Raw genomic sequence first — 21,502 nt, forward strand, 5'->3', positions numbered from 1 at the left:
ATTGAAGTGAGCAATCTTGAATACTGCAACTGTCAATAAATATTTAAAATCAAATCGGTAGCACTACAGAAAGTTGAAGTGTAACACGGGCCTAAGGGCACACTCACACAACCAAATTTCAGGCATGAAAGTTAGTCCATATAATGGCAGGATTTACCAGCCTAACACCTTATGCCGAGAGAAAGACTCCTCGCAGTATAGTTACCTAAGCTGTTAGGAGGTCCTCATTCTCAGCAACATACTGTCTTGTACGTATTACAATATGATCCAGTATGTTGCTGGGAAGCAGGGACTCCTAGTATCATAGATAACTATACTGCTAGGAGTCGCTTTCCTGGCATAAAGTACAGGTCAAGAAATTCAGCCAGCACATGGACCAAATTTCACTGCTGAAACTCCTTCATGTGAATGCACCCTAAAACATGAGTAGGATCCATAAGAAAGTAGAGGTACAAATCTTTCCATTATACTTTGTATGTCCCATCCTTGGTTTTGGCTTTACCATCGGGCTTCGGGCAGAACCGACTGCAAATGTCTGTTCAGCCATTTTACTGTGGCCGAGCGTACTGTTCCTGTAAGCAGCCACAGTAAAATGTCCAAACAGACATGCGCAGTCAGCTCTGCCTGGAGCCCAATGGTGAAGCCAACTGCCCATGTGCCAGATTTACATCCCGAAGACAGGATGCCCGTAAGAAGACAATGCAGAGGACGCGGAAGTAGAAGATGGAGGTGGTGCTGGAGAGTTTTAAAGCAGCACAGGGGGATGCCCCAATGCTGTTTTAGCATGGGGGAACGCCCCCTGTGCTATCTGGAGACTCATTAGCATAACAAGACAGACCAGGATATCTATGGAACGGCAGCGTGGAGAATAAATCTAATGGTAGGGGAAGAAAAGCTTTTCTTAAGGCTATTGCTATGTGGTTTTAGTTGAAAAAGGGATTCTATTGATAGAATTCCTTTAAATATAAATATGCAAATCTATTCTCCAGGATTTGCATATTTTTTACCCAGAATCCCTAGCGGAGCAGGAATGACTTATAAGTCTCCGTACACCTATGTAGGCACACACTCTCCCTAATGTCTATGATTATCCCCTGACTTTTAAATATAAAGTATCTAAACCATCCTTTAAAAATATAAAGACACTTATCTCTAATAACCCTAAGAAATCTCCATAATGTATCAGGGCATGGGAAAAAACTAAAAAAACAGAGCTCACTGAATCAAAAGTAATTATATAAGTATAATTGTGTTCCATCTGTAGGTGAATTAACTTACACTAGGCTCGCTTCTCGGCCTTTTGGCTAAGATCAAGTGGTGGTGTCTGTTCAGTGACTCTATTGCTTGTTTCCTAGCCAAAGTACAGGTTCTCTGGGTACCCTCCCCCTCGGCCTGGCAGGATCGCCCGGGTTTATTGCCTGGGCTTCACCTGCCTGCTGCTATAGGGGGGGAGGCTTAGTCCCGGGGAAACGAGGAGGGATCCCCCCAAAGTGTTCTCTAGTGTTTCATTGTGGACCTAGAGGGACATATCTGCAGGTGCGGTTGCGGTGCAGTGCGACACAATGGCGGATCCTTTGGGTCAGGTGGACCCGAGGTTCCAGATTAAAGACTCCCTGAGATTCCAACTCAGTGCGGAGAGAAAGGATGGCATCCCTTTCGTGGTGGACGAAGTCCTAGGGAAAATCCTGGGTGTATATAAGGTCGACATCTTGGCGATGCAGGACTTTCAAAAGCGTGCAATCTATGATGTCACCTTCCACAAAACTGAAGTTTGGAGAAGAACCCTGATGAAAGCACGGGAGAAAATTCAGATTTTGAGAGAGATGGGAGTCCAAGTCCTGAAGCATCAGGATGAAAAAACGGTTCTCACCATCAAGATGTATTCTCCTTTCGTTACTAATCAGGAAGTGGATAGGTTTGTCAAATTTTTCTTTTCAGATGCAGAGTTTGAAGGACGTGTATACAATGAAAGAGGCATCTGGGCCATCAAATGGCTGTACAAGGTAAACTTTAAGTTTAATGAAAAGGGAGAGAAAATGTTGCCCCCGAGACGATTCCGTCTAGGAACAGTTAATGGTGATATTTTTTTTCGGGGCATAAGTGATTTTTGCAGGAGCTGTGGCAAATATGGCCATCTGGCAGAGAAATGTAATGTCACCTGTAGGAACTGCCACAGTACTAACCCCAAGACAAATGAGTGTAAAGGGGACAGAAGATGCAACTTCTGTCAGCAGCTCGGGCACGTATACCGGGAGTGCCCACATAACAAGCAGGAGGGAGAAGACCTACCAGAAGGTAATGAGGCCACAAGGGAGGAGGAAACAGCAGAGGAGATGGCTGAGGAGACCACTGGTCCCCCGCCGGCTCGCCAGGGGGGGGGGGCAGCTGAGGGTCCTCCTGCCGAGAGCACCGCTAGTCCCAGAAGCGTACAGGGTGCGACAGAGAGCCATGGTGTAGGTGTCGAGGAAATCGGTGTTAAGCGAAGGAAGGTCAGTCTTGGTGCGGACAAGCCCGGGTCTAATGAAACATCTGACCCTACTAGCCAGACTGAAGCACAGGTGGGTTCAATGAAGGAGGTCTCCCGAAAAAAAGATAAGGGAAAGAAAAAGAAGGGAAGCCAAGCCTCAGACAGGATGGACACCTCCAAGGGTTTGGGGGCTGTTATCCAGAGAGGGGAGGCTAGCCCGGAAGCCACGGATACGCCACCTTGTGCCCAGCCCCCTCCTGTAGAGAGACCACAAGTGGTCAGGAGGGAGGGGATGGATGCCTCTGGGAGACCTCCGGAGGACTCAGACGATGAGGACCTAAACGGTCAACCTGTGCCAGACCAGTCTGGGTTGTCACAGGTGGAATTTCGCTCTTTACACGACGCCAGACGCCATAGTGGGGTCATGGGCGGTGAGGACTCAGACGCTAGCTCCCTCTCCTTCCACCTTCCAGGTGGGTCCAGTGAGGATGAGGGCATGGTTACAGGGCGAGCTGGCGGGGATGTCTGATTTCCAGTGTGATATAAAGAATTGTGTCTTCTTGTTGACTTTCTGCCTTTTTTCTCTAATTAACACCATCAATGGCGGTCCTCCATGGTCTATCCCTAAATGTACGCGGTGCCAACAGTAAGAGCAGAAGACTGGCCCTTTTCAACTACCTGGCGTTCCTGGGAGCATCGGTTATCTTCTTACAGGAGTGTAACATTCCACACAAACCAGACTATGAAGAGTACCAAAAGGACTGGAGGTATGGGTCGTCGGTATGGTCCGGTTCAAATGAGCCCGGACATGCAGGAGTGGCCATACTTTTTAAAGGAGACGTTTTAGTGGATTCGGTTTTAGAGGATTTACCAGGTAGAATTTTATTGGTGAAGGTTTTAATTTCGGGCACCCGGTGGCAGTTTTTAAACTTTTATGCTTCCCCAGATAAGACGGAGCGGGCGAGGATGCTGGAGGTTCTGGCATTACACATCAGCACGTCGGAGCCCCTCATCCTCGCAGGGGATTTTAATTGCGTCCTTAAAGGTGAGCACCGGCAGACCACGAGCACAAGCAGGAATTACGACAAGACCTCCGGTATGTTGAAAAACCTAATTATGGATCATGGATTAAGAGACGTGTGGAGGAGCTGCCATGGGAACGTACCGGAGGGTGCCGGTGCCACCTGGAGCAACTCCACATGCAGTTCTAGGATTGATTTTATTTTTTGCTCCAAGGACGTACTGCCATCGAGGTGTGACCTTTTAACCAATGTTTTTTCTGATCACAAAATTTTACATTTTAGAGCAACAACGGATCTTAAACATTCTACCTGTCTTAACACCTGGAGGATGAACGTCTCCATTTTAGAGGATCCACGGGTTCTAGAAGATTTTAAGGCATTTTATCTGGAATGCAGGCGGGCCAAGAGTCCAAGGACCCCGATTACGGTATGGTGGTAGAGGATGAAGAAAAAGATCAAAACTTATTTTATTCGTCTAGGTAAAAGATTTGCAGAGGAAAGACGTAAGTTTTATGAGGAACTGAATGCCCGCCTGCAGGCCCTGCACAGATTGAGAGAACAGGGAGTGGAGGTTGGCCCCGAGCTTTTAAAGGTAAGGAAAGATATTGATAAATGCCTGGAGCAAAAGGGGAAACAGATCATCTTCAATGCCCGTGCCAAACATGTGGAAAAAGACGAAAAGTGCACCAGGTATTTTTTTAAGAAGAAAAATGTTAAAAAATCACACATTGAGGAATTGGACGGGGCCACCGATGTGCAGGGCCTTTTAAATAAAGTGCATGGTTTTTATTCTAATCTTTTTACAGAGAAGCCCGTGGATCCTTATTTTTTAGAGGACTCGTTAAAAGAAGTTACGGCTATTTTAGATCCTGCTTCCCAAAAGTTTTTAGATGACGATCTTAGTGAACAAGAAATTTTAGAAGCAACTAAGAGTTTTAAAACTGGGAAGGTGCCTGGGCTAGACGGCTTGCCTAGTGAGTTTTATGTAAAATTTTATGACATCTTAAAAAATGATCTTATTTGTCTTTTTAAGGAAGTTTTTAGATCAAAGATTTTACCCAAGTCCTGGCGGAAGGGGGTGGTGACTTTAATTCATAAAAAAGGTGAGAAAAATGACTTGAAAAATTGGAGGCCCATTACATTACTCAACATGGACTACAAGATTATGGCCAAGGTATGTGCAAATAGGTTAAAAAGAATTGCTGACAAGATTATACATTCCAATCAAGTTTGCGCCATCCCCGGAAGGAGTATTTGGGACAATGTCAATTTAATAAAGGATGTCATAGAAGATGTAAAAACCCGGAAAAGTAGAGTGGCGATTTTATCTATCGATTTTGAAAAAGCATTTGATCGTGTTTCCCATTTTTATCTTTTTAGGGTTTTAGAGAAAATGGGCATGCCGTCTAGCTTTTTATCCTCTCTTAAGGCATTTTATACGAACTGTACTAGCCGTATTTTAGTCAATGGTTTTATGTCCCAAGAGGTATTTTTAAACTCCGGAGTAAAGCAGGGGTGTCCCTTATCCCCACTGCTTTTTATCTGTGCCCTAGAGCCTCTTTTAGCTGCAATACGTAAGGACAAACAAATTCGTGGAATCCCCCTCCCGGGGGGTGGTGGACTTGAGGCCAAAGCAGTGGGGTATATGGACGATGTTGCGGTTTTATGCAGGGACACCCCGTCCATCGCAAAGACTCTAAGACAAATTGATTTTTATTGCTGCGCTTCGGGTTTTAAAGTTAATCTTAACAAGAGTACTATTTTACCTGTTGGACACTTTGATTTTAGGGACATACCAGTGACTGTTTCCGACTCTGTTAATATTTTAGGTATTTCTTTTAACGAGTCAAACAATGGTCTTAACTCCTGGAACATGGTGGCGGATAAAATCAACAAAAAATTGTGTGCATGGAGGATGCGAGATTTAAGTATGAGTGGGAAGGTTTTAGTTACTAAAATGGTGATTTTACCGATTTTATTGTATTTAAGTCTTGTCTTCCCTCCCCCTACTGTTTTACTCAGAAAGATAACAAAAGCCTGCTTCACCTTTTTTTGGAACTCAAAGATGGAGAAGCTAAAGCGGTCCGATGTGATGAAACCGACCAAGCTAGGCGGAAAAGACTTCCCTGATTTTAACCGGTTTCTTTTAATTAAGTTTTTTTCTTATGGTTTTAATGCTCTTTTTAAAAGTCACTATTGGTCTTATTTCGTACGTTTTAATCTTGGCTTTTTAATGAGGAGGTATGGTTGGTTTGAGATTACTTTAACAGCCCCTTATGCCTTTAACTTATCTCCCCATTACAGTATTTATAGCAAGATTTTAGCATTATTTAACTTGAGATCTAAGACCATAGCACAATTAAAGAATAGTAAAAAGCTAATTAAAGACCTGCGTACAGAAAATGAGATTTTATGCCCAGTTTTAAATTATGATGAAGACAAAACAAAGAATGTATGGAAAAATATTAACGCTCCTTTTCTTTTAAATCAACAGAAAGACCTGGCCTGGATGTGCGCCCACGGCTGTCTTCCGTGCAGAGCCTTCCAATATAGGAGGGGCTACGTGAGGTCCGCCATCTGTCCCAGGAACGCCTGCAACGGATTTGAGACTGTGAAACACATCTTCTGAGAATGCCACATGGCTCAAGCTCTCTGGATTAGACTGTTGCCTCTATTAAGAAAGATGGCGGACCTCCAAAGTTTGACTTTTGAAACTGTGTTTTATGGACTATTTCGGAGCCCCTCCCAGGAACAACAGGAGATCGCATGGAAGACGATGAACTGTGCCCGGGGCGCACTATGGAAGGCCAGGAATATTTTAGTCTTCAAACATGAAGTTTTATCACTGGACGATATTTTAGGTCTTTGTTTTAATGATATGCATTTTTATTACCTTTTAGACAAAAGAGCAAACCGACCGCTTTTAAGGAAATGGTTTTTATCTGAGTGGAATACTGCCATTTAAACCGCCACCATGTGTCCATTTTAACCCATACCTTGTAAACCTTGTATATATGTAAATGATTGATATATTTTGTAAATGGAATGATTTGATGGATTTTTTTACTATGCACTGTGTGAAACTATTTTGATTTTGTAATCTTTGTGCACTTTATGATTTATAGATTATTGTAAACTTGTTTTATAGAAAAATAAATGATGCCCCAGTGGGGGTAAACAAGTTAAAAAAAAAAAATCTGTTCTTATCAGAAGTAGCTAGTAGGCGAAACTGCTGGTGATTGCGGTCCGCTAGGCCAGTCACAGCAGGAGTAGGCCGAAAACTATGGAGATCTGAACGGAGAACCACTTGAGGCGTTGTCGATGGGGGACGTGGCTAGTACGCCGGCTCCGCCAGTGGTTTTAGCGTCGGGCCACTGTAGGGAGCTGGCAGAACGCCACAGACGCTGTCGACACGACCACCAAGGGGGACAGGATGCTCCCTTGGGGATCTTAGCTGGAGGTCGGTGAAACGCTCGAAGGTCTCTGGTGTCGTGCCCTGGGGGTTGAGTGGCCCCCAGGGTGCCTTAAATCACTGGGCGTGGGAAACCCACTGATTTGGGCACTATTGCGTGGCACTGGATTACACCATTTGAGCACCCCACTCCTTAATGCCTGGTTTACCAGCATTGGAGTAATTTTTATAGATCCGGAGGTAAACCGGGCTCTGATGGGCACTTTACCACTTATTTAATTGTTTTCTCACTTTTTTATTTTACACTCTGTCACCTTTTTGTGTGTCGACGAAGGGATGCTGTACCCTTTTGGGACGCTTCCCGACGGTTGTCCGGGGATGAGGCCTGTAATGGGTCTCCCCCCTCTTTCAGCTGACCTGTCCTGGGGAACCAGGGCAGGCGCAGACTTCTTGCCTGAGCCAAGGAGTATCTCTGGTGGTGGCAGCCCGGAGAGAAACTTGGCGACTGGTAATCCTGAGTACCCTTGGTGGTGGCAGCCCGAGGGGAAAACGGATGTGTTGGTTGGGGCCATCCTGCTCCGGCAGATGGCCCTTTCGGATACTCGACCCCACTCGATCACCTTTTGGTCCTTGTGGGGAAGAGTTTGAGTCAGGAACCTCTCTCCCCTTTAGGGGAAGGGTACGTTTTTGGCAAGCATCCTGGGCACGTTTTTTTTAGTGTGGCACCCACACTTTTTTCGTGCACTTGGTGTTTTTGATTTGGCACAGACGGAGACCTTCAAGAAAAAACTTACACTAGGCTCATACTACCCTGTTTCCCCGAAAATAAGACAGTGTCTTATATTAAATTTTGGTCCTCAAGATATGCTATGTCTTATTTTCAGGGGATGTCTTATTTTATTTTTGTGTGCTGCTGCCACCACTGTGCTACGCTAAGATGTGTTTGCTGCGCAAAGACTGTATGAAGAAAAACATTGCAGCCGACTGAACGCTGTGTGCGGTGCACAGGAAAGATCACTGCTGCCGCTGGTATTATACCGTACATTGTACCCACTGTTCCTCAGGTGTGGAATGCGCTGGGAGATTGGACTCCCCGATGCATTTGATGCTTAGTGTATGCACAGCGGTCATCTAACAGCTCATCCTACAGCAGCAGGAACAGTGGATACAACGTATCGCAGCGGCATCTGCAGCACACGGAACATCGCACACTATGTTCAGCCGGCTGCAATGTTTTTCTTCATACAATCTTTGCACAGAAAGATTATTATTACTGGGGGATGTCTTACTTTTGGGGGGTGCCTTATTTTAGGCAATTCAACAAAACCTCTGCTCTGTCTTAGTTTCGGGGGATGACTTATTTTCGGGGAAACAGGGTAGTGTTCGGCTATCCATTGTTCTGGTCTCCTGGAGTCCAGAACAACAAAATAGACCTTTAAAAAATGGATATGTGTTTAGAGTGGCTGACAAGGGCTGCCTTTCTTTTGTATATAGCTTACTTAATATCCCGTCCCCTGACAATAAGTTTGACTTTATGGAGGCCTGGGAGCGAAACCTTACCACCCAGACCCCGGCCCAATGGGTTGACTGCTGTACATCGATCAGCAAAGGCAGGTGTCAGGTCACCCTCATGGGTGTCTGACTTGATAAAGTCTGGTCTCCTTGGGTCAATATGTCTTGCTTACTGAGTCTTCTATTCTGTCTTTTCTCCCCACCCTTCTCTTTAGGCGGACTCTTAGGAGACATTTCTTGCTGCCCAGGACCATAGTAGCAGAGTTATATTTAGGGCATGCCAAACCACTACAACATTATCATTAACTGCTTCTGCTTCATCCTGGGCGGCATAATGACTATAATATTTTCCCATATTTCTGGAATCTTAATATGTGTAAACTTACAGCCATTATATTTTTCAGTGCAGCACTGGTCACAGCCATTGCTTTAAGGTTGCTATTCTTACAAGTCAAACTGTTTGAGTCTGCAGCCTGTCAGTGTCTTGAAACACTGAGTTATTCATAGTACTGTCTCATTATCTAATCCTGTGCTGAGGCAGTGTGTTTATACTGTGCACTGAGATTTCTCAGAGACTTGCAATTATGGTAACTTGGTTAGTTCTCAGTGTACCGGTTTGTCTGCTGTGTCTCTGGTTAATAATTTTGCCTTGCTTTCTTGGTTATCCAATTTCTTACTGATTTGGCTTCATCTGTGAACTCCTAAAAATGGAAACAAACCAAAACACAGCTCAGACTCACTTATTGGTATGTCCAATAAATGTGTCCAACCTCTGGTCCTCGAATTTCAGTCTCCTCGGCTGGAGACGATATGTACAAAGAACAAAGAAGCTTTTCAAAAATCCAGCACTCCACGAGGGGAATCAATCAAATAAAGTTTAGATAAAACTTAGCCTTTAATCAGTCCATGAAAACTGGATATACAAAAATGTATCTTCAGTGAAAAAAAGACATGAGAATCTCTTACGTGTTTCAGGATCTCTAATCCCTTACTCATAGCATAAATCATATGAAATAACACCATTAAAAACCATTTTTGTTTCTAAACCCCCCTCACATTCACTGATTAGTACATCGAAACCACATGATGAATTAACCCTATATACACAAAAGTCAGCTTAGATGTCATCACGAATAGACGCTTTGATGCATTCAATAAGTATAAACGTATTGCCACTAGAGATGAGTGAACACTATTCGAAACAGCCGTTTCTAATTGCACGCTCCCATGGCCGCTTCCATTCATTTCTATGGGAGCATGCTATTCGAAACGGCTGTTTCGAATAGGGTTGGCTCATCTCTAATTGCCACTAGTGACCAGTAATGAAAATGAAAACTAGCGATAATCACAGTCGTTGAAAATATAACGTCACTCACTAATCTCAGATATTCAAAAGAAATATATGTTCATACTGTTTATTCCCCAATGTCTATCTAAAGATACCCAAGAAATAGTCTACTGACTGCAAATAATCCACGTATTACAAATAAAATATAGCTAATAATATTGTAAGTAACAACTATATATTAATAATAACTATATATCTTATTTTTGATATATCTCACAACAATGTCATATTTGCACTAGAAGAGGACATTTATCAACTCAAAAGTAAAGTTTTTGACCTAGAATATCATCCCAGGTGGAACAATAGAGAGAGCAGAACTCTCCAAGATTCCAAGTGTATATTTGTGTCTAAATGCTGAAAAAGCATTTGATAGGGTCCACTGGGGATATTGGAGGCAGTGTTAGATAACTTTGGCCTGACAAATTTGATGGCCTTGTATCCCTCCCTTAATGCTAGGGTCCTGACTACAGGGGTTACCATCTTCGGGTTTCAAAATTTTGAATGGCACTTGACAAGGTTGCTCCTTTCATCTGTTATTTTTGCAGTAGCGATGGAACCCTTGGCAGAGGTTATTTGTAGTTCATCACTGCAGGTATCATGATTTGTAATGAAGCCCATAGTGTTAGGCTTTACGCTTATGATGTAATCATGTGCATGAAATCTGAAAGGTTGCAGAAGTTATGCAGATTCTCACCAACTTTGCTGCTGTTCTAAAATAAACCCAACTAAATCTCTTATATTGATTATATACATAGCTCCTGATGTACGATGTCTCTCCTCTTAGTTACCCTTCACATGGACTAAATATTGCATACCTTATTTAGGACCACACCTCAGTTACTCGACCCAACACATTCTAGGTGAGAACCTTTTAAAATCCTAGGCAACATGAAGCCTGAGCTGGAACTCATTAGTAAGGTGGAGCTTTCTTGGATAGCTTACATATCTCCCTTTAAAATTCTGTTCCTACCCAACATTTTTTTTTTCTTTAATGTAGATTGTGAGTCCCAATATAGAGCTCACAATGTACACTTTTTTCCCCTATCAGTATGTCTTTGGAGCATGGGAGGAAATCCACGCAAACATGGGGAGAACATACAAACTCCTTGCAGATGTTGTGCCTGGTGGGATTCAAACCCAGGACTCCAGCGCTGCAAGGCTACAGTGCTAACCACTGAGCCACCGTGTTGCTCCCCTGTTCCTACCTAAGATTTTGTATCTCTTTAGATGTGCCCCTATGAAAGCATCTAAAGCCTTGATTCACTCAATGCAATTTATAATGTTTAAGTTCATTTGGGCACATGTGTGTTGTGGAAACATAGCTATTTTTGTTGAAGATTTTGTTTCGTTTTTTGAGCCAAAGCCAGGCTTGGATTGAGCAGAAAATAGAAGCATAAGTGTTCCTATATATTTCTTTATCCTTTTGTAGCCATTTTTGAATTTGGCTCAAAAAACTGCAGAAAAATCTGCAACAACAAAAAAAAACATTTCCACAACAAGGGGCTTCATCCTCATTTGGGTTTTTCAATTACACTTACAAAACAAAATACATTGCGAAAATGAAGCCAGAGGGGTTCAGGAGAGGAGAGAAAAAGGTTGGAGACTGATGGAATTAGCTTCTAAATGGCATTGTGAAATTTCTGTTTTAGTTTTGATACCTGTAATCTGCAGAAGATCAACAAAGCAAAACGTTTAATGCCCAAATATATTCAGGAAATTATTTTTTACAAAACTTTTAACAAGCTTGGCATAAATCAATAGTGTATACATGAGAAGTAACACTATTTCTGGCCATTATATGACATTGTGATGTGCATTATTTAGAATTTTTCCTCTGTACAGTTTCTATCTGTAGTTTCCATTGTTTTATGAGCTTGATGGGTGGAAACTAGCTGCCATACACTGCAGAAATAAAGTAGAGACAAATCTATTCTACATCTCTCATATAGACTTAGAAACACACAAGTGCTGAACTGATACGAGTCGATTCAGCCGTGATAGGTCATATTTAGCTCCAGCATCAGACTAAACAGGCGGTTTTCTCTCTCTGTTCCTATTGACTATTTTCCCCTCTCCTCTTTATAGACTTCCATATATATACATGTGTTGGATCTGTGAACACATTTAAACCATGACTAAGAGGTAGCAAGCCTCGAAACGCGTCGGTTTTTCTTACCCATCCATCTTGTCTATACTTGTACATATGTTGTATATACGCGGTTTTTAAGGGAGCATGTCTCCACAATAAAGTTACTACTTTTACATTAAGAAGCAACGGAGTGCTGGACATCCATTCTTTTGCCATTTCCTTCTTGCCTTACCGGAAGGTTCTCCGTGCATCTCCAGTTTTCTTCATGGGTCTCATCGCTTCAAATTTCAAGTAAGCCTTTAATATGTATTTTTGGATATGCTATGTGGCTGTGACTACACTTTTTTCTATAGACTTCCATAGTTTAAACTTCCTGTTTAAGACCTGTCTAAATTATGTTATCTGTATTTTCTGCATTGTCCTTGACAAAAAAATCACAAAGTTTCTCATAATCACTTAATTTATTTAAGATAAGTTGAAAAGTTATTAACCACGTAAATGAAAAAAAAAGTCTGCATATTCCACTACAGTGTGCTAAGCAGTTTTCTGCATAATATCTTAATACTGAGTTTACTATATTAATGTTATGGTTTCAGGTATTCAGAATATTATTGTAAGGATTGGAGTCAGGGTCAGGCAGTGCAAAGTGACACAGCTGGGAAAGCAACACTGTGCAACTAATGACAAAAGGGGGTCGCAGGCCCTGCAGCTATAACTATGCTGTAATATCTGAGATGAGGCAGACCAATGCACTTCCTAATTGAAGTGCGCCTACCACGGGGAAAGGAGGCCCTGAAAGTCCTAGGGACTGGAGTCACGGGGTCACACCTAAACAGAAAGCACAGTGTAAATGCAATGCAAAATAAAAGACTAAACAGCATGGAACCAGGGAGGACCACAAGTCCCAGCAAGACACAGAAGAGAAGGCGAGGTCAGACGAGCAAGAGGTCAAGCCAGGAGATATAATAAAAGGTACCAAATCAAAAGACAAGGGATAGTCAAAAATACAAGTCGGGTCTAAAAACCAAGAAACATATGGAATACAAACAGACAGGGAATCAGACTGAGCAGGGGGACCAGGAAACACAAAGTGAATGGCTGGCAAGGATCCATGCCTGGGTGGGGATAAAATAGCAGCAGAGAACACACCTGATGGCTAACGGCATGGAGACTGAAGGCAAGGAAAAGATTAACCCTTAATGACCTAAGCACACCCAATAGAACTCCTAACACGTTTCCCAGGGAGACGCCGCGCAGCAAGGAGACCGCGGCGACTCCGTATCCTGACAATTATCATGTATACAGGGGATTTAGATCTCTCAATTAATCCATATCCAACACGCAAAAACGAAGAGATATGATAGAGCAACAGACAAAGAAAGAAAGAACAAACTACCTGTAGATTTCAACGTTTGATTCTTTGTTTCCCCACAATACACCTCAGTCTTCTGCTTATTCTTCTCTCCTTGTTCCCCACTGAGCCAAGTGTTCATGTTTGTGGAGGAAGGGGAGAGATAACATTTGGCTAGACATCTAACATACAAATGACAGCTTCAATGAGTCTTACATTTATTTCGAATACTGTTAACATGAAATGGTACCATAGCTTGTTTTACATCTTGATTTCTGAAGCTATAGATCATGGGATTCAACATTGGTATTATGACTGTATAGAACACTGACATGATCCAGTCCTGATCCACTGCATAGGCAGAATTTGGTCGTAAGTACATGAAGAAAACTGGGCAGTAAAATAATGCTACACAAGTAAAGTGGGAGACACAAGTGGAAAGTGACTTGATCCGACTTCCTGAAGATGCTATCTTAAACAAGGCAAAGATAATATACGTGTATGATATCAATATACAAAGGAAAGAACCTACTTCGATAGAACCAGCAACAACATATGCCAAAATCTCATTAATATATGTTTCTTTACATGACAGTTTTAATATGGGATTAATATCACAAAAGAAATGGTTGATCTTATTAGAATGACAGAACGGTAGGCTGAATGCAGCACATGTATGAATTAATGCATTAATACATCCTGCTATGTATACTGAGCAAACAAGGCGAATGCATGTTACTTTATTGATAAGGATTGTATAATACAGCGGTTTACATATTGCTGCATATCGATCATAGGCCATCACAGCAAGTAACATGGCTTCAGTACTTGCTAGATCAGTGAAGAGGAAGAATTGTATTGCACATCCAAGGATGGAGATTGTCTTATTTTCAGAGAGAATATTGGCCATGATGTTGGGTGTTATACTTGATGAATAAAGGACATCTACAAAGGATAAATTCATAAGGAAGAAATACATTGGTGTGTGCAAGCGTGGAGTTATTATTATCAACACAATGATCATAAGATTACCCAGCACAGTCAACATATAGACTAACAGGCAGAGCAAGAAGAGAGGCAGACGAAGGTTTGGGTCAGAAGAGAGACCAGAGAGGACAAATTCAGTCACAAGGGTTTCATTTTGCATCTTCATTTTAGTGTCCCTGTCTGTAATAAAGTATGCACCATATTTATCTTGTGAATCAACACAATCATAAATAATGCTAATAATAATCATAATAATAATCATAATGCTAAAGAACTGGGATTGTTTAGTTTGCAGAAGAGAAGGCTGAGGGGAGATTTAATAGCAGTCTACAAATATCTGAAAGGTAGTCACAGTGCAGAGGGATCTACCCAATTCTCATTAGCACAAGGAAGTACAAGAAGCAATGGGATGAAACTAAAGAGAAAGAGATACAGATTAGACATTAGGAAAAACTTTCTGACAGTGAGGGTAGTGAGAGAGTGGAATAGGCTGCCACGGGAGGTGGTGGGCGCTCCATCAATGGAAATCTTCAAGCGGAATCTGGATAAACATATAGCTGGGATGATTTAGGAAAACCTGCACTCGCAGGGGGTTGGACCCGATGGCCCTTGAGGTCCCTTCCAACTCTACCATAAGAATAAGAATAAAAAAATTGATATTTGTTCTAAAATCTGATGCTTGTTCTATAGCACATGGAGTATATGACTGTATCACTGAGCTTTTATTTCTAAAGCTATTCAGTCTTAGCCCTTTGAGATTAAACATTAAACAGAGAAAATTCTGTAAGGATTTATTTAATGAATAATTGCTGTGTCCCATAATGATTTAGATACTATGCCCAGACATACTATGCTAATTGGAAGAGAGATGAGCCCAAAATAATTTGTAAATGTTCCCCTTTGCACCCGCTGTTCCCTTAGCAGCAATTTAAGCTACAGAAAATTTTCCAAAGCCCATTGAATCAAAGAAAATATCTTGTGATGTTGAGCAACAAAAGGAAGTTGCTTCATTGGGAATATAGACTGGTTATCCCCCCACCCAGAACTAAAGTCTTTAACCTTTCTTTTGGGTCAAGGTATTCTGAGTTGTATCATGACCGTAAACTGTGAGTGCAGAGTACTGCACTTGGGAAGCTGTGGGGAACTATCAGAAGGTTGTGCCCTATATCATTTACAAATGGTCCCTTTCACGTCTGTGGTGACAGCCTCCATGCTTGGCAGGATCAACCAAGTAGTGTAGGGGAAGTAATGGGGGAGACCCGAGGTTACTGATCAGACCCCAGACTTCCCATTAGCAACACTGGTGCCCCCAAAACATTGTGGGGGTCAATCAGAACCCTGGAACATAAAAAAAAAACGTTGAGATGCCGCGGTCATGTTTGACCGCGGTATCTCAGGGATTAACACCCACGATCGGACCCAGTTCCGACCGCGGGTCTTATAGGACAGTGTCAGCTGTAACATACGGCTGACACCCGTAAGTCAGGGAGCCCACACAGTTTCTGTGTACGCACCAAGCTGCTGCCGTAGTACTATGGCAGTTTGTGGGAAGTCCTTTCAGGCAGCGCCGTACTTTTAGGGCGGATGCTGGGAAGGGGTTAAAGGAATAGCAGCTGAATTGAGAAAGCTGACAAGTAGCCTTAGACTCTACCAGCCAGAATGGTTCTGGATTATAGGTAGCTTATTTTCCTTGCAGTCTGTGATCTTCCAGCTTGCCATTACAATTTCACTTTCTTAGTCCAGCCTGTCTGCACAATTGATATCATTCCTAGGACACCACAGAGGTAGATTCTTCTCAGAATATCAGTAGATATGTAATATTTCCCAGTCCAAAGATTAATTGCAATCTATGTATTGATTAGAATTATATAGGGTATAACTTGTTCACTAATGGCGCTGGTCTCATAGTCTGTACGCACTGTGCCTGAACTTAAAGGGGTTTTCCCATCTCGAACTTTCATCAGGCTGCCTGCAGTGTCTGCTTCTCACTTCCTGTATTTCTCCTCCCTCCCCCTCCCTCCTGCTAAACGGTGGGAGAAGTCTCAAAATGCTTCTGAAGATCAGATAATATGTAAATGCTCGTACAGAATGGACTCAGTGTTATCTGTGTGTTTACATAGAGAGATAACAGACGGGGCTTTATAAGCAAAATCCAATTATCTGAACGGATTGTCCTGCTGGCAAGAGCACTAAGTAAGTGACATCACTTGTTCTATTGGTCCATGGTTATAACATCGCTGTGTAAACATTAGGGGGAATAAATTTACATATCAAGCAAACAAAGTAGAATTTCTAAAGCAACACATTTAGGAAAAGTCTTCAATTTACATAAGCTACCAGTACAGATAGGATCCTTGAGATAGGACAACCCCTTTAATCAAAATTGGCTCAAAACTGTGAGTCTACTTTCCTATACCAAGATGTACCTGCTGTCATTGCTATGATCAGAGGGAGACTGAAAGAACAAAGGTATCTAGATAAATTACCAAGTTTTTCCCTCGTGGTCCATCTCAGGCCTCTTGCTCTTCTTTCTGCCATGCTGCAACTACGTTTCCTGCCCTGTCACTGGTCTCTTCTGGTGCAAAACCTCAAGTTTTTCCAGTGCTGGTGCTTTTGTGTATATCTCTGGAGTTTTCTCACAAAACAAACAATGCAAAAGATCATAGACTCCCTGCAATTATCACTGCAAGAAGACTTTAGATCCATTTTGCTGAGCTGAAACATGATATGAAAGATTTGGGTAAGTGCACCTCACACATAGAATCCAAGATGGCGGTTTTTAATACATCTCAGACCAATGTCATATATGGCACTAGAAGAGCACTAAAAGAGGACATTTATCAACTTAAAAGCAAATTTATTGACTAAGAATACCATTCTAGGTTGAACAATATTCCTGAGACAGTCCACTGACCGAGATCTGTGAGACTACTTTCATAAATTCCTGAATAAAAAGAACATAGCACATGATGGGAAAGAGGCTACTTACATCTCCTTAAAGATTATTAATCCCTCAAATTGTTCAAAGGCCTTCCTAAAACCGTGTTCTTACCAAAAAATGACTAGGCAAAAGAATTTAATTAGGACGTAAGAAAAACACTCAACATACCATGAAGTACAAAAATACTAAATTTTATTAACACAAATACAAAAAAATACATAAAATCCCTAATCTCAAAGATAAGGAAAATGTTCGTTCTTGTACCGTGTTAGCAAGTGGGTTGGAAATATAAAAAAAAACAAAAAAACTTGATAGTCTTCAGTAGTTGATACCTTTTTAATGGCTAACTCATAATGACAAATTACTGACGTTTCGGAACCTCTTGGGTCCTTTATCAAAGTAAATTTACTTTTTTGTGTTTTTTTTTATATAATCTCAAAGAAGAATACAGCTGTAAAATAAATACTAGTGTCAGCAAAACACCGGAAGCGGACCTAACCATGTACCCCCAAGAGGTAAGCATATGTAATCATACCCATGCATATGAAGTTATAATGTAAAGTACCAAGGTATAGTGTAACAGTATATAGCAAATGGAAAAGGCATATGTATAGTATCAAGTAAGTATAAGGAAAAACTCCTAAAATAAGAGTGAATATCATTACCACTGCCATATACGAATACACACCCAGCATAAGTCAACATAATTAACTTGCTATATAGCCACAGATGCAAGCAGGGCACAAAAACATGATAAACATCAGGTACTAACGTCCAGTCAATGACTGGTGTACTCAAAGCATGGGGCATGGGCTAAAGGGTAAACAAACATGAACGTACATACCCACTGTAAAGAATATCTCATGGAACCAGGTGGAATAGGACCGCACGCTGAATCAACTGGAGTACGTTATATCACACAATTCCATTCACGATGGGATTAAATGCTTAGAGCCCTATCTAAATTCTGGCCAATTTTACAGGGAGATCCTATTCTCACACAGAACATTTATTCCTCTCCAAGTATCGTTCCTCGGAGATCCAGAAACCTGAAGGATTTGCTGGTCAGAAGTCACCATGAGGTGAGATAGCCTGGATTTTTTGATGCAAGAAGGCCCAGTGATGGCAGTTTCTTGTGTGGCTGTTGTATGGCCTGTCCTAATATCCAGAGAACCACAAATTTTTGTAATGCTTTTGTAATTGTCCTGTGTCCCCTGTGTGCAGTCCATGCTTTTAATTCATGGAAACACAAGCCACAAAATAGGACAGAAATAGGACCTGCAAGTCGTGTGTATGGGCCAATAGAAAAGAATGGCTCAGTGTGCTATTCGTGAAATACATGGATAGTACACTGACCCACACCATGTTAATCTCCAAGGGGCCTAAGGCTATTTGCAGACGACCGTGTGTATTTTGCGATCTACAAACTAGTAATTGGTCTTCAGTTTTTGCGGACAGAGTGTCATCAGTGTGTCTTCAGCATTTGTGAAGTATGTAAAAACGTACAGCGTGTCTTCAGTATGCTATCAATGTGTGATTCTAGTTTGCAGATCCACCATAAAAAACACAGGTGACATCTAATTATATCTTGTCCGTGAAAATGAACGGCACACTGATGACACATGGAGTATATCAGTGTGCTGTCCTAGGTTTTTAGTCTCTCATAGGTATCTACGGGCGAGTCCGTTCTGAAAAAACTGAACAGAATGGACCTGTTCTATCTGATGCAGTACAGAATCACGGCTGACACACTGATCAATGAAAACCATGGTCGTGTGCGTGTGCCCATACAAATGAATGGGTCATTGGGTGTTATGGTCAGCAGGATTTATTAAAAAAACAAAAACAAATGAAAACCCTACGGAGCCCTCTGGGCCACTGACTACTAACCAACCTGGTGTGAACACAGGCTAACAGTTCCTGTCACTGCCAGCTAAAATAAAGAACCAGGTGCGCTCTGTTAACATTCACAGAGGCATGCAGTCAGAGCAGCCGCACAAATAAACAAACTGGCTAGCCTGAACTCCAGGACTAGCCAGAGACCAAGTAAACCCTGTGTGTGGTAGTTCCACCCAACCACCCAGGCAACTACTGCCAAGCCCACTCCCAGTCACCCTGTCTGAGAAGTTTTGCTACCTGGCCCTACTGACTTTAACCACACACATACAAGGCAGCATGCTGCCTGACTGACTGTGGAATTGCTAGCTCAGGGGTCATTTACTAGCTAGGGCAAACTAATAATATTTCAGGCAGGAACCCAAGCGCGCACACACATCAATTCAGGTTTCAGAATGTGATCATAGAGCGCCGGGCGTCCAGACCAGCCCCCTTATATAGGCAAGGGGCAGTCACCAGAAGATAGCCCAGCTGCCCAATCCGAGCGTCTATTGGTCGACTCCTATGTCGATCACCCAGTCGACCACGCCCAGATGCTGCAAGGCAGATTAACCCTTGCAACCCTGGACTGTGCAGAGGAACTGACAGCGACGCCCATATCATGGCCGCAGTTACTGCACAATCCTAACACTACCCCCCCTCCACGGCGCAACGACGCCATGCGTCTCCGGGAGGAGTGAGCCAGACACGATCCCTTGGGGACAACTCCGTCCCTGACCTATGTCTGATGTCAGCTGTTGCTCTGCTCCTGGCCTTGGCCTGACTCATGGCAAAATAAACAGGCTGTGGAACTTTGCCATTTGGTACAGGACTTGGCAAGTCAGGGGAGTAAGAAAGTCCAGTCCTAATATCCTGCCCACATACTGTGCCGACTCTCAGTTTAAAGTTTGGGTTTTTTCCCACTTAATTCTTGCGGCCGCAAACCCTGGCTGGCACCTGATGGCAGGGGATAGTGAGACTTAATTGCAGATTCATGCCTCCTGCTTCTGCCTTGAGGCAGCGTTGCCCTTGGCAACCGGTCAGTGGAGTAATTCCCAGGCCTGTGTTTTAGCAGAGACCCAGTTGTTTTTACAGTAAAGACCTCTGCAGGTTGAGGGGGTAAGACCTCCTGCTTTGAAGGCCTCACTGGAGGGACGGCTGATGGTATAGCCTCCATACACCTTCCCTTGCACTCAGGACTCCACTTATTAATCTCCCCTTGCCTCCAGTCTATGACTGGTGAGTGCCGACGTAACCAAGGGAGACCTAGAATTACTGCATCAGATAAGCCCTCCAAAATTTGGAAAGAGAGCTCCTCTGTATGCAGTGTTCCACTCTGCAGAAGCAACGGTGGCGTCTCAAATCGGATCTGCGGCCGAATTTGAGACCCATCTACCACCGTAACGTTAATGGGGGTCTTAAGAGCTCTCATGGGAATACCATTTTGCTGGGCGAATTTGGCTGACATGAAATTCCCCATGGCCCCAGAGTCTATCATTGCTCTAGTGTTTACCCAACCATTATCCAGCTTAAGGGCTACTGGGAAATGGACACGATTATGGGACTTTTGTGTACCAAGTAACCCACCCCCGATGGACACTTGGCTAGCCTTCTTTTCCAGTGGGGTTGAGCATTGAGGAGCAATATGCCCTGGCCTGTTGCAACGGTAACAAATTACCCCCTTAATTTTCCTACTCCTGCTGCCACCAGGAGTGAAAGCACAGGAGGTGTCCATAGGTTCAGTGGACTCCACTACGGGCGTAGCAGTGGTAGATTTTATGACCCCCCTCAGAGACAGGAGGTTATGCTCGAGCCCCCGCTCCACTCTATCAGACAACTGTGTATCCACACAAGTAGCTGAATTTATTAGGGCAGAGAGGGAGGTAGAAGGCTTTTGGCCTGCTAGTTCGTCCTTTATATTTGAGGACAAACCTTCCCAAAAAATTGCCACCAGTATCTTGTCTGGCCAATCCAGCTTGGATGCCAAGGTTTGAAACTCGATAGCAAAGTCCGCTACCGAGCTCTGGCCTTGCTTTAAACGTAAGAGCTGCGAGGAATAGGTAGACTGGGGCATTGGGCCATGAAACACCAGGCGTAGTGCTTCACACAGCGCGGCTAGTGTAGCCAAGTCCGCTGCATCCCGTTCCTTTAACGGGGTGACCCAGGCCAATGCTCTCCCATTGAGCAAGGAAACCACAAAGGCTACTTTAGATTTCTCATCTGGGAAGAGACTGGGACAAGCTTCAATGTATGTTTTACACTGGTGTATGAATCCCCGACATCCCTGCGGCTCACCAGCATACCGCTCCGGAGGCAGGAGTGGACATGGTAAGGCTGCAGGGGTCAGCAGACTACCAACCAACTGAGCCATAGCCTGAACTAACCCTTGAGATAGGTCAGAAAAATTAATTGGGGCAGCAGGTAGAGATTGCTGCAAGTGTTGCTCCACCGCTCCCAGGCGTGTATTCAGGCTCTCAACAAGATTCACTAAATGCGTT

General features: G+C 43.0%; 1 protein-coding gene across 1 annotated transcript; it reads right to left on the reverse strand.

The window, feature by feature from the left end:
• Nucleotides 1-13,403: 13,403 nt before the first annotated feature.
• Nucleotides 13,404-14,354, reverse strand: LOC142204525 (olfactory receptor 5AR1-like). The gene has a single exon (XM_075275842.1). The coding sequence runs from the start codon at nucleotides 14,352-14,354 to the stop codon at nucleotides 13,404-13,406; it is 951 nt and encodes a 316-aa protein (XP_075131943.1).
• Nucleotides 14,355-21,502: the final 7,148 nt, after the last annotated feature.

The sequence above is a fragment of the Leptodactylus fuscus genome, chromosome 5 (genome assembly GCF_031893055.1).
Source record: "Leptodactylus fuscus isolate aLepFus1 chromosome 5, aLepFus1.hap2, whole genome shotgun sequence".
NCBI lineage: Eukaryota > Metazoa > Chordata > Amphibia > Anura > Leptodactylidae > Leptodactylus > Leptodactylus fuscus.

Coding starts and splice junctions, on each gene's coding strand:
- LOC142204525 (XM_075275842.1), bottom strand. CDS start 14,354: ATGAAGATGCAAAATGAAACCCTTGTGACTGAATTTGTCCTCTCTGGT.